At 43.6% G+C, this 15,475-nt stretch overlaps 1 protein-coding gene across 1 annotated transcript in view; it reads left to right on the forward strand.

Moving 5' to 3' along the window:
* VIT (vitrin) overlaps positions 1 to 15,475 on the forward strand; it is a 119,764-nt gene that overhangs the window by 54,385 nt on the left and 49,904 nt on the right. Inside the window, exons 4-6 of the mRNA XM_032653116.1 lie at positions 2,119 to 2,275; positions 9,520 to 9,653; positions 14,310 to 14,387. Coding sequence (XP_032509007.1) covers positions 2,119 to 2,275; positions 9,520 to 9,653; positions 14,310 to 14,387 — 369 coding nt within the window. The remainder of the gene's footprint in view (positions 1 to 2,118; positions 2,276 to 9,519; positions 9,654 to 14,309; positions 14,388 to 15,475) is intronic.

Genomic DNA, 15,475 nt, shown 5'->3' on the forward strand with positions numbered 1-15,475 from the left:
TTGGCCTACCAGGAGATCCAAACCCTCAGGGTGACAAAGTCACATCCAAATTGAACCCCAGGTCACAGAGCTCGTCACTTCCTATTTCATGTAACTAAGAGCTGAGAAGGAATGCTTCCATTTTCTTTACATCTAAGGGAGGAGATGCATTCGGGAGTGGGGCAGTGATCTGTGGAAGGGAGGAGAGCTGAAAGCATTTAGTTACACCCAGTGATCCAACAACTAACTAATTTAAGGAGAGACTACACAGCCATCTTCAGTCCCACAACTGGCATTTTAGAACAGTAATCCAAGACTCAAAATAGTCAATGCAGCCTTGAGTATCAGGGTTTAAAAGAATGAAAGATAAAAAGAAAATAACTTTGGAGAGGAAGCAGCCTGTGGTGGGAAGAACGAAACCACAAAACCATTTTAAGCGCAGCGCTTCCCTCCTTCATGTGGACCACAAATTGTTTTAGCCTGTGATCACACTCAGCCCCCGGGCTCCCAGGAGAAGGACTTCCATGCTGGCCCAGCCCTGCGTGGCCAAGACTGTCTGGGAGGGGTGTTTAGGAAAAGAGCAGGAGTTCTAACTTTAGTTCTCTCTCCAGTCTGAATGAAATGCAACTCGGCTCCATTCAGATACATAAGGGTTAAAAAAAGAAAAAAAAAGTGCATTTTGGATACAGCTGGAAGCTATTAACAACTCTGAGAACATCTCAGTAACCCAGTTAGAGGATGGGTGGCCTGGCAGAGATCCTGAATCCATGTTTGTAATCACAGACTCTTACCACTGGGCGGGGCTTGCTTTCTACCTCCCACCCAGTGGAGACATCCCTTCTTCAACTGTTCAGTCCCTGCTTGCATTCTTCCAGCCCCTTCCTTCAAGGGCAACTTCATTTACTAGAAAGTTCTTTTTGGCAAAAAATGCCTCTGTAGAAAATCTCCCCCTTAGTTCTAGCTCAGTCCTCTGATGTCATAGCACACGACAGTCCTACTTGTGAAACAGCTATATTTGCCTCCAAATGCTCGCCTTCTTATGGCCAAACGCCCCATCTGTGCCAGGCAGCCCTCCCATCTGGTGGTTTCCAGATCCCTCCAGAGCCTTCTTACTCTTTGAATAGTGATTATGTTTCAGAGTCCCTTCTAGAGAATCTATTCCTAGCTCCCAGGCATCAATATCCTCTAGGAGACCTTTTCATTCAGGAGTTTTTGAGGGAAATTTTTTTCAGGGAAGATGCAGCCACACCCCCTTTTAGGTACTGCCACTAGAGCATCTACATTGTCTCATCCCTAAGCAAGCTTCGGGCTCCAGCAGCCTTGCCTAGTGAATACTGCTAGCCTGTCAATGGTGTCACCAAGCCAGAGAGGAGGGAGGACAGAATGAATGAGCTTCCCCTGGATGCCTAGCAGGGCAGTTTCCAGCTTTCCACTGAGTGTGGAGGCAGATGAGCAAAGATCACTCCCATCTTGACCCTGGAGCTAGGACCCAGCCTCTAGGACTGAGACAAAAGATCACTTTCATTACCTATCTCGCCTGTCCAAAAACCTTCCATGGAGTCCCACCTCCCGCACAGAACACAAGCACTCACGCCTCCTTCACCTGGCCCAGGCCTGCCCATCCCCATGCTCCCCGCAGGCTCCAGCCCGGGGCCTCTGCTGCAGCAGCCCACCTTGTCCTGGCTGGTCCCGACGCAAGGCCCATGCTCTCTCGCTTGCCCTTTCCGATACCTTTCTTCTTCCTGCGAGGTTTTCTGAGTTTCCTCTTTTCCTGGGCTAGCTCCAGAGCATCTGAAAAACCAGTATTCTCTAATCGTGGACTCAGGCTGACATTTCTGACCATTGGAGGCAGGTCTTTTCCCAGCGTTCTCTTCTTCAATTAATTAATGGTTCGAATAAGCACAGGAATGAGCCTCTTGTTCTTGTTCTCAGCAGGTTAAGTGCAGTGGATGGTGATTGCTCTTTTGGTCTGAGGAATGTCCTAATTACCTCTTTGCTTTCATTATATGGAGGGGATCCAGGGTCAGCCCAGGCTCTGGCTTTTAGAGATTAAGTAAATGAACAGTTATGACCTAACAGTCACCCCATATATAAGCTGATACCACAAGGTGTAATCTTGACCTCATTTTGCATTCCCAGCTGTGCCTCAGATCAACTGTGATGTGAGAGCTGGAAAGATAATCAATCCCGAGTTCATTGTGAAATGTCCAGCAGGATGCCAAGACCCCAGGTACCACGTTTATGGCACTGACGTCTATGCATCCTACTCCAGCGTGTGTGGCGCTGCGGTTCACAGGTGGGTAGCGCTGAGCTTCTCAGGCGCGAGCAACCAGGGTGTGGGCAGGGATCCCCCGGTGCAGGGTTGCCTGATTAGCAAGCGAGAGCAAACAAACTTAATGGAGCATCCTGCGTTTTATCTGGCAGCCCTACCCCATGGGATGACCCAGAATCTGCGCATGGTCCTGGATCTCCTTTCAGATCTCTCTGGAAAGGAGGACTGACTTCTCTTTACACCTTAATGGGTGGGGGTGGGAGGGAGAATCCTACTCTTTTGTGTTCATAATGAGGAAACCAAAGTTCTTGATGATGTAAAGGCTTTTTATTTTTACCTGTATGTGCTGAGCAAGGAGATAATAGGGACATGACTAAGGAAGGCCCAGAAGTTTAGAGAAGAAATGTCACAGCTCCAGTTGATGATGTGGAGACAAAGAGGAACAGGAAAAGTGAGAAGGAGGGTGACAGGGGGTCCTGCCTGGTCAGCTGTTGATGGGGGATCCAGGAAGGAGGGCAGGAAGCATGACGTGCTTTGGACCATGTCACTTTTAAATGAGGAAAGGCAATAGCGACCTTCACAGAATCCTCACACCTCTTTTGTTTAGGCTTGGAGCCAAAACCCAGGGAAATGCATGTTTACTTAATATCTTTCATAATGGGTATGTGTGAAGCACTCCACCTGTGTTATCTACTTCGGCCCTCACCATTCCCCTGTGCGGTATCTACCACCGTTGTCGACCTCTTAAAGGTGAAGAGAGGTTGAATAGCCTTTCTAAAGCCACACCGTTAAAAAGTATCCAAGTGGGGACTGGAACCCAAGTCCAGCCCCCCACTTCTATTCACCAGCCAGCACTACTTTGAGATGTGGCTCAAAGTCAGTGTCTGGCTGCTGGACACCGATGAAGCTTCTCAATTATGCAGGCTTCCGGTATCTTTACTTTCCTTTACTTGCACGCCAGTCACTTGATTGTTCAGTTGTATCTCCGCCAGAGAGAGGGGAGACATAAACTTCATTCCTTTTCAAGGTGTCTAGTCAGTAGCCTCTCTGAAATTTGGAGAAGAAGTAAAAAAAAAAAAAATCTATGCCTAAAATAAGATTTAAGACTTACTAATAGACTTTGTCAGTCATACTCTTTTCCCCGTCAGCCAAAGAGATGAACAGCTACCCGGTGTTTCAATGGGAGTGGGAATACAAAAGCTCTACTGAGGATATATAGAGGAACATTAAAGAACAAAACACCAAATGCTGTCCCTTAACTCCAAACTGTGGAATAAAAATATTTTGTTTTCACTTTGAAATCAATTTTGTGCACCAAGTCGATACGCAGATCTACACGTGAACATGTGCATGCCTCCACACAATCACTTGTACACATGTGCATGCCTCCCACATGTGTTAGAACACACGTGCGTGCTCACACACACCCTGACACACACATGTGCATGCCAGTACAGCTCTGCCAACACCATTAGCACACTCCAGTCTGTGTCCGTGTAGACACTGACATATGTTACAGAGGCCGAGCCCGTCTTAAGGCTGCCTGTATTTTTCCAACTGTGGTCCAAGATGGTTGGCACTTGCTTCGTCTGGCATTTGCTGGCTCTCTCTTGCCTTTCCTTGGTCCCCTGAGGTACAGAGCCACACAAGTTAATGTGAGCTCACCAAGATGTCATCATAATGACAGTAACCCCTTACACTGAGATCCTCTCCTTCTAGCATCATCTCAGCCCTATGAGGCTGCTGTTAGCATCCCCAGTTGTTAGAAGAGGAAGGGAGGTATAGGGAAGTTAATTAAGTTGCTAGTTAGTTGCACATCCAGGACTAGAACTTGTGTCCCCTGACTTCCAGCCCTGAGCCCAGGTGATACATTTACATAAGAACCGAGAGGACGTGAAGACGTGATAGGGTTGTAGCACTTTGGGGTGGTCAGAGTTGGGAAAGGATTTTAGGATGAACGGACATACCTCTAGAGAGAAAATAAGAAGGGCACTGACAGGGACCAGGACTCAGCAATCCCAGCATTTGGGTTGGAGCATAGGAACTACCTGGCAAGAATATAGATGAGGGTAGAGGGACAGAGAAGAGTTTGACTGTTTCAAGAAGCAACATTTGCTGCTGGAGCAACGGAATGCCTTGTACCTTCCTGGACCAGTGACTGATACTGTAGGAAACTGTTTGGAAAGAAGGAATCACTATCCATGAGGAGGATGTATAGAGGTCTTAAGGGAAAACAGATAGGAATTTTGGATAATACCAGTTCCGTTTTTTACAAACAGAAGGAGTCTGTTTTTAGAAGGCAGGTCTGGGGTTTTTTTGTTTTGTTTTTTGCGGTACGCGGGCCCTTCACTGTTGTGGCCTCTCCCGTTGCGGAGCACAGGCTCCAGACGCGCAGGCTCAGCGGCCATGGCTCACGGGCCCAGCCGCTCCGCGGCATGTGGGATCTTCCCGGACCAGGGCATGAACCCGTGTCCCCGGCATCGGCAGGCGGACTCCCAACCACTGCGCCACCAGGGAAGCCCAGAAGGCAGGATTTAAGACAGAGAATAGAGTGGAAAATGTGTGAAGGACCTCCCATCACTGTCCTGCCAGAGTCCCCTGCAGTCGGAACTGGGAAACTGGAGAGAGCACACTTTGGTTTAGAAATTCAGATTTAGCTTAAAGGATTTAAATTTCATACAGACTATGACAATCAGATCCCTCATTATGAGCGATCCCCTTGATTCTTTCAAACCAAAGGGATGATGAACATGTTTGAGGCATCATATTTTGGCTCAGTCTTATCCTGAACTAATTTCTGTGATTAAAGTGGGACCAAGGCCTGGAGAGAGGGGAAAGTTCTCTGAGCTGGGACAACGAAGAGGCCATCTCCATGCAGAGCATGGATTTCTGACCAGACGCCCACCTTGAGAATGGCAGCCATTCAAAACCTGGCCTCGCTGTGGGCAGTCCCTTTTCTCCGAGCCACGAAGCTGACCCTCAGATTATCCCAGTGCCCTGGTGCCAGGGTCAGGGAGGAGGTGAACCTCAAAGCCATGTTCAGCATCATGCAGGGTGTCTGAGGAATGCAAAGGAGTGGAACTGGTTTTGTTCTTTGAGAGAATATATATGAAGTGCCTCCACCTCAATGAGGGTACACAGGGCTTCCCTGGTGGCGCAGTGATTGAGAGTCCGCCTGCCGATGCAGGGGACATGGGTTCGTGCCCCGGTCCGGGAGGATCCCACATGCCGCGGAGCGGCTGGGCCCGTGAGCCACGGCCACTGAGCCTGCGCGTCTGGAGCCTGTGCTCCGCAACGGGAGAGGCCACAACAGTGAGAGGCCCGCGTACCGCAAAAAAAAAAAAAATTTTAAAAAAATGAGGGTACACATGAGGTTGCATTTATATAAATTCTCCAAACTACCATGGCTCTGAGGCCCCATCGGCTTCATAAGTACAACCACAGCCTTTCAGGCTCTCTCCCTCCTCTGGTATCTCCTGTGGTGAACAAGCGTCCGGTGCATTCCTCCCCTGGGATTTCTGTCGCCTCCAGGAGTTGACAGACCACTGACTGCCCCAGGATCTGCCCTCCTCTAGGACAATGTCAGGGAACGTGCACGGCCTCCAGTGAAGTCCACTCACAAGACAGGACATCACTCTCTTCCACAACAGGAACATCTCATGAGAAGACAAGAGTCCTGTTTCCGTGCCTTTCCCAAAGTCTGGGTTTGGGGTCTTATATAACTGTCACAAGGGATCTCAGCCTCCCTGTCCAGCCTGAGAACCCCCCAGGCCCACCCCATTCCCTTTAAACAGCCTGAGCAAAGGGAAGCTCAGCCCCTCTTTCCACTCTGAGTGGCAGCTACAGCGCTTCTGACTTTTAAACAAGAATGAGTGCACGAACATTTCCTCAATACAATGGAATATAAATCCAGGGGCAGAATAATTTCTCCAGGGGGGGAATAAAAAGATAAGAGCTATTTCTGTTTCCCCCACTTGTCAGTTAGGGACCATGGGATAATCAGGGTAATTTTTAAAAAACTAATCTGAATTTTCAGCCTATGCCAGTGGTGTGGTGGTAGAGGTTCACCGACCAGCCCTCCTAAATGGAGGGCTGGGGGGTACTGATTTACCAACATCTGCGGTATAAATACTCCCACCGTGGCTGATTTCAAAGTACCATAGTGAAATGAACCGGCACAATCCAGCAGCCTAATAACTGGCTTTCCCAAGCCAGCATGAGTGGTGTCCGCACACCGACAGGCCTTCTAACGCAGAAGCAAAAACACTGTCTTCCCATAAGAAAATTTCTAATCTAGTTGGGAGACAAAGTTAACTCAAGGAATTTTTAGGAAGTAGCACAAGACCAAATAAAATCAGAGTCTCCATGGAAAGACAAGATTTGAAGGCATTGTTAGGAAGGGGCATAGCAAAGTCATGGAGAAGGAGGTGTTGGAGAGAAGGCACAGGTTCTCCAGAGCAAAGAGCAGCATGAACAGAGCCACAGGAGTGGGAATCAAGTGGGCCGTCAGGAGAGAAGAGGCCGGCCTGGCTGCAGCTGGGAGAAGTGAGGGGCCCCGACTGAGAGCTGCCTGAAGAAGGGCAGGCAGGGTTGCAAAGACATGATGGAGGGATGAGGACTTGGTGTTGGGAGATGCCCATGGCTTTTGAGGCAACTGTGACCAAGTGGGGCAAACCCAGGATGCCAGGTCATTTAGACCTGGGTTCAAATCCCTACCTTGCAATTTAGAAGTTACAAAATCTGGAGGGAGTCCCTCGACCTGTCTAAGCCTGTCTCTGTGAAGTGGGAATAACAGCATTCCCTCTGCTCCACAGCCAGTAGGTTTGCTAGGAGAACTCAGTGAGATCCGTTAGTGCGGATGATTCTAAAGCAATTAAGGGCTTTATATGTCAAGTATTATTATCACTTTCTTTCCAAGTTGTTGGGAAATTGAGTGTTGAAAGTTGTTGACTCACCATGAGGGTGGGAGGGCAGGAAATGGCAACGCTCATTCCTGTAGGGAAGGAAGGGTGTTGATGGGAACAAATCTAAGGACATTTTTAGCTCCCCTGTGCTGTAAATTACAGATACCCAAGGGAGCCATGTTAGGCTCTGGGACAAGCAATTGACATACTGGAGGCCCAGCTTCAATGGAGGCAAAGAGGTAGATATGTCAGTTACTATCACATCAGGATCTAAAACCTTCAAAATCCAAGAAATTAAAGAAACAATTACCAGACTTTGGGGACTCTTTTAAATGAGTTTAATTTAGCTACACACCTTCGTTCCCTAGCCCAAAATAAAAGGAATATTTTGCTTTTAATAAAGTACCACCTTTTGAAATAGTTGGAGTCATTCTGTGATGTCACAAAACCAAATTGGAAATTGTCAGGGAACAGGTTTTACTTCAGGGAGAACTAGTAGGAATTAAGCAACCAAAGAAAAGAAATTTGAGGCATGGTCATGTCCTGTAATACAAAAGAGAAGGACATCGAACATGGGAAGACAGATGCCAGGCCACGTGATGGGAGCATCGTTCTTGGGGGTTAGGCTGCAGGTCAAGGTGAAGGTTTTCTTACTCTCCCTGCTTTCCTATCTCTAAATAAAGATGGTGGCTGAATATCTCTGATGAACATAGATGCAAAAATACTCAACAAAATACTAGCAAACCAAATCCAACAACACATTAAAAGGCTCATCCACCATGATCAAGTGGGATTTATCCCAGGGATGCAAGAATTCTTCAATATCTGTAAATCAATCAGTGTGATACACCACATTAACATACTGAAGAATAAAACCATATGATCATCTCAATAGATGCATAAAAAGCTTTTGACAAAATTCAGCACCCATTTATGATAAAAATTCTCCAGAAAGTGGGCAGAGAGGGAACTTACCACAACATAATAAAAGCCATATATGACAAACCCACAGCTAATATCATTCTCAATGGTGAAAAGCTGAAGGCATTCCCTCTAAGATCAGGAACAAGACAAGGATGTTCACTCTCACCAGTTTTATTCAACATAGTTTTGGAAGTTTTAGCCACAAGCAATCAGAGAAGAAAAAGAAATGAAAGGAATCCAAGTTGGAAAGGAAGAAGTAAAACTGTCACTGTTTGCAGATAACATGATACTATACATAGAAAATCCTAAAGATGCTACCAGAAAACTACTAGAGCTCGTCAATGAATTTGGTAAAACTGCAGGATACAAAATTAATACACAGAAATCTCTTGCTTTCCTATACACTAATCAGGAAAGATCAGAAAGAGAAATTAAGGAAATAATCCCATTTACCATGGCATCAAAAAGAATACCTAGGAATAAACCTACCTAAGGAGGCAAAAGGCCTGTACTCTGAAAACTATAAGACACTGATGAAAGAAATCGAAAATGACACGAATAGATGGGAAAATATACCATGTTCTTGGATTGGAAGAATCAATATTGTCAAAATGACTAGACCACCAAGACAATCTACAGAGTCAATGCAATCCCTATCACATTACCAATGGCATTTTCCACAGAACTAGAACAAAAATTTTTAAAATTTGTATGGAAACACCAAAGACCCCAAATAGCCAAAGCAATCTTGAGAAAGAGAATGTTCATTGCAGCACTATTTACAATAGCCAAGACATGGAAGCAACCTAAATGTCCATCAACAGAGAGGTGGATAAAGAAGATGTGGTACACGTATACAGTGGAATATTACTCAGCCATAAAAAAAGAATGAAATAATGCCATTTGCAGCAACATGGATGGACCTAGAGATTATCATACTAAGTGAACTAAGTCAGACAAAGACAAATATCATATGATATCACCCATATGTGGAATCTAATTTTTTTTAAATGATATAAATGAACTTATTTATAAAACAGAAACAGACTCACAGATTTTGAAAGCAAACTTATGGTTACCAAAGAGGAGAGGGATACATCAAGAGCTTGGGATTAACATATACACACTACTATATATAAATTAGATAACCAACAAGCACCCACTGTATAGCACGGGGAACTCTACTCAATATTCTGTAATAACCCATATAGGGAAAGAATCTGAAAAAGAATGAATATATGTATATGTGTAACTGAATCACTATGCTGTACACCTGAAACTAACACAACACTGTAAATAAACTATACTCCAATCAATTTTTTTAAATGTATAACATGTAGAACAAGGAAAAAAATAAAGATGGTGGCTGGTTTCAAAGTCTGTTATATGTCAAACAATATTTTTCTGTCCTTTCTTCAAAAAAAATTTTTTTTTTCACAGTGGTGTGCTCGATAATTCAGGAGGGAAAATACTTGTTCGGAAAGTTGCTGGACAGTCTGGCTATAAAGGGAGTTACTCCAATGGTGTCCAGTCATTATCCCTTCCACGATGGAGAGAATCCTTTGTCGTCTCAGGTATGCCCACACCCTGGAGAAATGCTGCCCTACAACTGGCACTTCGGTTAAGTTACCTCACGGGATGAAATGGGCTCTTTTCAGTGTGCCATTAGTTTTCGTTTATGGCCCACCTCATTTCATAAAAATCTGAAGCATTAGTTCTTCTGATAGTTAAGATCATGAAACAATGAATTATAATTTCAGTGATAAATCACTACAAAGTCTGGAAATATTAAAAGGCTCCAATTACTCATTTTAAACACACAGCAGCTATCAGTAAGTCCAATCAAACTTTTAGTTAAGTGAATTACATTTAATAACTGGATTTTTGAACTACTCCTTTAGTTATGCCAAATGTGCCTCATATCTGTGAAGCTTATTCCTTGAGAATTCTGGTAAATGGATAGATAGGGACAGGTTTTTAGAACACTGAGCTACAATTTTATTTGAGATTTCTTTTTTTTAATTAATTGTTTCACTGTTTAGTCCATTCTCACTATCTGGCTCCACAAGATGTTACAGATAATCATTTTCACTCTTTTTTTTTTTTTCCCTCTTCCAAAGATGTAATATCAATGAACTCATAGCTGTGTTATTTCACAATAAAAAGATAACCAAGGTCTTTGTACTATCATCATGACCTGCCTGCTCCCCTCTTTTTATTTTTGTGAATTTCCCCAACCTAACTTTTTATTTTGAAAACTTCTAAATTTACAGAAAAGTTTAAAAAATAGTACAATGAATACCATATTCTCTTCACCCAGATTCACCAATTGTTAATATTTTGCTATACTTGCTTTATCTATTTATATTTCGTTTGAACTGTGTGAAAATAAGCTGTGGGCATGATGACACTTTATCCCTTAATACTTCAGCACACGTATGGTAAGAGCTAAAACATTTTCCTAAATAACCACAGTACCACATCTAAAAAATTAACACTGATACAATAATTTAATAAATATTAATAAATAAGAAATAATAAGAAAAAGTTCTTATTCAGTTGTATCCAACTATCCCCCAAATATTCTTCACAGTAATTTCTTCTTTTTTGGGGGGGTGGGGAATCTACAATCCAATCAAAAATCATCCATTGTATTTAGTTGTCATGTCCATTTTAGTCTCCTTTAATCTAGAACTGTCTACCACCACACTTCCTTTTTTGTTCATAAGTAGTGATGACATTTTTGAAGTCCCAGCCAGTCATCTAGTACTATGTCCACAGTCTGGACCACAAACAGGTCCAGCTATTTCCTCGTGGTTGGATTCAGGTTAAATATTTTGTCAGGGATACTACATAGGTGGTATCATAGCATATCCATTGTGTAGTATCACAACTGGCCATATCAGGAGACACAATAGCATTTTGTCCATTTGTTGCTGATGCTAACTTTGATTACTTGGATACTTTACCCTATCTCTTCATGGTAAAGATACTTTGTAATTAATAGCAACCTGTAGGGTGATACTTCAAAACAGCGTGAATATCTTGTTCGCTCCAAAATTTAACCCAATGATTTTAACATCTATTGATGATCCTTGCTGTAGCAAGAATTACATCAGAAATTGCAAAATTATACTTGTTCTAATTCTGTCATTTCTTCCACACATATTAGCTAGTGTTATTACACAAGGAAGAGGGCTTTCCCGCCTCTCTCCACAACTATTTTTTCAAGTACAACTATGGACTCACAGATTGTATTTTTAAAGTACAATGTGTTATAGTCTATTATCGTCATTATTCTTTCTGTTGCTCAAAATTTCCAGGTTTGGCCAGTGGGAGCCCTTCCAGCTTTTGACATGCCTCATTAGCATTTGAGCACAACACAACATTCTATCCTCACCTTATACTTACCCTACACTGGACCTTGAATCTCCCATATTCTCCAAAGAGGCACTGCAGGATTTTAAACTACATTCTAGCAAACCTTTCTGGCATCCCCACAAAATCAGGAGCCATGTGACTCTCCTGAGAAAGAACTACCTACAGAAGACCAACTAAAGCAAGGAAAAGAGAAATGTCTCATAAAATATCAGGCCTTCCAATCTGGGTGGGTTTTTTGCACCTTTAGACACCCCATGTCCCAACCTCTACTATCCATTGATCAGAGTTTTAATAGGACTGCTATCAGACCTTTTAAGATTCTTCTCTATTTAAGCAATCCCTGTTTCCTCTTATCTGCGGAATTCTGCACACCTAGGGTTCAAATTACACTGGTTTCTATGTCAAATAATGGGAGGTTATCAACCATAGTACCGCAAGCTTTGCCCTGTAACAAAACATTCAGAACTGGGGCCATATAAAAATGCTAAGGTCTAGAATACAAATTTGCCAATCATAGACGTATAATCTCCACATTGGTGTTTACCAAGTAGCTCCTGGCGAAATATGAGGGTTTCAATCTTTGTTGCCTAGCCTGCAATCCAAGAATCCCAGCAGAGGTTTACAAGGAAGATTAATTCCATGAGAGTAGAGATGTTTTGGATTTTTTAAATGAAAATCAATCTGCTGTGATTATTCCCTATAAATCTCAACTTCCATGTCCTCTCATTCAACCTAGTGACATTTAACCAGAAACACTTTCTGCCAATGATAATAAACACATGTGCTTCTGCAATGGCTAGGGGTCTCCAATGAATGAGTTAGGAGAGTGCAATGCCGGCTACAGCTCTCAGCTGGCGGTGGACAGGTCAGGTTCTCCATTGTCCAGAGGCTTCTGGCCAACAAGGTTTGCTGGATTGTGTCAGAGTCCTCCTCTGAAGGCTCTGATGCCTCCGTGACTTTCCTCTAGGCTTTTATTTCCACTTTTCACATGTTCCTATGCGTCTTTAATTAATTCACTTTGGTGGGCTGGGACGGGGCAGGAGAGGGGAGGTGTGTTTTTGTTCAGCACAATCTTTCCACAGTTCAGGGATGGGAAAGGTCCAGCAAGGACCTCCTAAAGCTGCCCATTTGTCCTCTGATCCACATTGCAGAAAACTGAGCTCAGCTCCTTTTCCTTCTGAATAGAAACAGAGAGAACCATAGGATTTTAGATGCGAGAAGAATAGGAAATTGAGGGAGCCGGTGTCTCTGCGGCGCTCGCTGTGGATAAAGTGAGGCCCACAGCCAAGGCGCCCTCTTTGGGTCTGAAATAACCTCACTCACTGTCCACCTGGAGCAGGGCCGGCCCAGGGCGAGGACATGCAGGTGCCCAGCCCTGCTCCCAGATGGCTTTTGTGAGATGAAGTAACTCCCATGAGCCCCAACATTTGCCTCTTCCCCACCTGGAGTGACATTTATAGGTAATACCAGAATAACTTCTTTGCATCTCTGTGGTGATACATAGTTCCAAAACTTCTTAACTGTTTTTTTTTCCTTTAGATCCCTACAGCTTTGTATGGTAAGTTGGTCCACATCATTATCCATATTTTCTGAATAAAAAAACCCAGAGTCTCAGAGATTGAGGCAGTTAATGAATGATTGAGGCAGAAAGGGAAACCTAGATTTTCTTGCTCCCAATCCCAAGTCCCTCCTGAGACCCTGTTATTCTGTCTGCCTCGTGACTCTTGCAGTCCCTTGTGCCAGGAGGACCTTTGGTGAAATCGGGCACTAGATTGTGTTCCACCTCCCACCTCCCATTTGACACTCCTCACCTCTCCTCCCCTAGCCCATCCTATAAAAATATTCCCTCAGGTTGAGAGTTTAAAATGCTTTCATTATCAGGTGTAAATATCGAAAAACAGGTGAGACCCCCTCCCAAGGGCATTTAAATTTTAACAGAGATCTAAGCACTAAGATAATTCCTCTGTTATTCTTATTGAGCATCTACTACATCCCAGACACTGCTCCAGGCCCTGGGGATTTAACAGCCACCAAGTGAGACAAATTACCTGCCTCAGGGGGGCTTCTACATTCTAGTGACACTTTCCATTTCGTGTGGAATGAAACTCCTTGGTGGAATTTCAAGCCGCACTCCCTGTCGAGGAGGACTGCGGACTGCAGCCTTCTCAGGCGTGTTCAGCCACACCAGGCTTGCGGCTTGCCTCCCCAGCCCTGATCGTTTTTCTTCTTTATGCCTCCGTGGTTTCCCTGATACACATTAGCATTCCTTCTCCTCGCCTGGTATCTAAACTTTCACTCCCTGGGTGGACAACAAGTGGTCATTTTCAAGGCCGATCTCTATTTACCTACTTTCAAGTTTCTCTAGTGCCATGGAATTCAAATGGGTCCCACGGGGTCTGTGGAAGTGAGAGGTTGCTGTTCACGTACAGCCAGCCAATGGCCAGAGCTCTCAGCAACCAAGAAAAGAACGTGGGGAGGGTTTTTCCATTCATCTACTGACCTGATTCAACATTCAGAGAGTCCCGTGTATGAAAACTTTACTTCCAGTTCACATCTTCATGGGCAAAATAAGGGTTGCTCATGTTAATTCTGATGGAGGTTTTATTGCCTCCTTTCTAATATTAATAAAACATAGGTGATACAGGAAAACAGAATGCCACTTGACTTTCTCATTGTAATCAACAATTCAGCAGGGAGAGGGGTGTGGAGACTGACTGATTTCATTGAACTCGAGAGAAACAAATCAGCAGGAGGGAGTCAACTTAACAGAATGCAACCATCTAAAACCTCTAGCTCTAGAAATAAATCATTGTGGTTTTTTTCCTTTTTTTTTTTTTTTTTTTTTGCAGAAGGTAAACCCCAAAAGGGTGTAACCTACCCAATCTCTCTTACATATTCATCATCTAAAAGCCCAGCTGCCAAAGCAGGCAAGTGTCCACGTGTGATTTCATTTAAATCTTCTGATTTTGTAAACAGGCAATATTGTGTTTTAGGAGATAGGATAAAAATTAGCAACTTAACCGCTCAAGCTCCACTGACTCCAGTAATATTTTAACAGATGCCAGGAACATGGGCACAGAAATCAATGTGCTGAAGAGTGAGGCTTTATTTTTTGTTTTGCAATTCTGCGATTATCTCTGAGTTTGTGTCATTTTCATTCAGAATGACTGTTGCCCTGAATTTTACCGTATAGTTACTTTAGAAGATGACGTGACATTCTGTGTGGAAATGTTCCCTGGCAGCTGAAAGGGAAAAGATTGTCTCTACTTACATATGAAATGGAGGGAAGCAAAGAGGATGATGTGGCCTATGTGATAGCAGCAAGCAGCTCATCTCAACAACCCAAGCCAAAAATACAGTCTGTGAGGTTGTGCCGACCCAGCTTCCTGTGAATCACCAAGGGGGTACAGTAAAACTCAGGCCAGAAAAATACCTTTTTCTAGGTTTCTGTGTGAAAGCAAGAGCTATACTATGCATTATTGTCTTTTCTGGGGGAAGGTATGCTTTGGTTTCTCACACAAAGAGAAGCTGTGAGTTGTTTTATGGTGGGATTTAACATTACTTCCAGAAAGTTGAAGAGCTAGCTGATTTTGTTCATGTACTTAAGGTGAATATGGTTTAAGGATAGGCAATAAAAGCTAGCATTTATTGAGCTTTTGCCGTGTGCCAGGCACTGTTTCAAGAGTTTTATCTGATTATTGTATTTATTCACCCCAACAATACCATGGGTATGTACTGCTCTTAGCCCTAATTTACAGTTTGAGGAAAATGCAGCACCAGAGAAGTTTAGTAACTTGCCCTTTGCCACACAGCAAGTAAGTAGCAGAGCTTAGAATCAGATCCGGACAATCTGGCTTTAGAAACCCCTCTCTACACCATTATCCTATGTTTTCTTATGCTAATTTCAGTGTATATAAAGAATCCTGATTTGAGGTACCTTAGCATTCAAATAGGGAATGTTTTTCATTTTTCCACCCCAGTTCCTCTCCAACTGTTATCTTTAACGACTTCTTAA

The sequence above is a fragment of the Phocoena sinus genome, chromosome 13 (assembly GCF_008692025.1).
Source record: "Phocoena sinus isolate mPhoSin1 chromosome 13, mPhoSin1.pri, whole genome shotgun sequence".
In the NCBI taxonomy this organism is placed as follows: Eukaryota; Metazoa; Chordata; class Mammalia; order Artiodactyla; family Phocoenidae; genus Phocoena; species Phocoena sinus.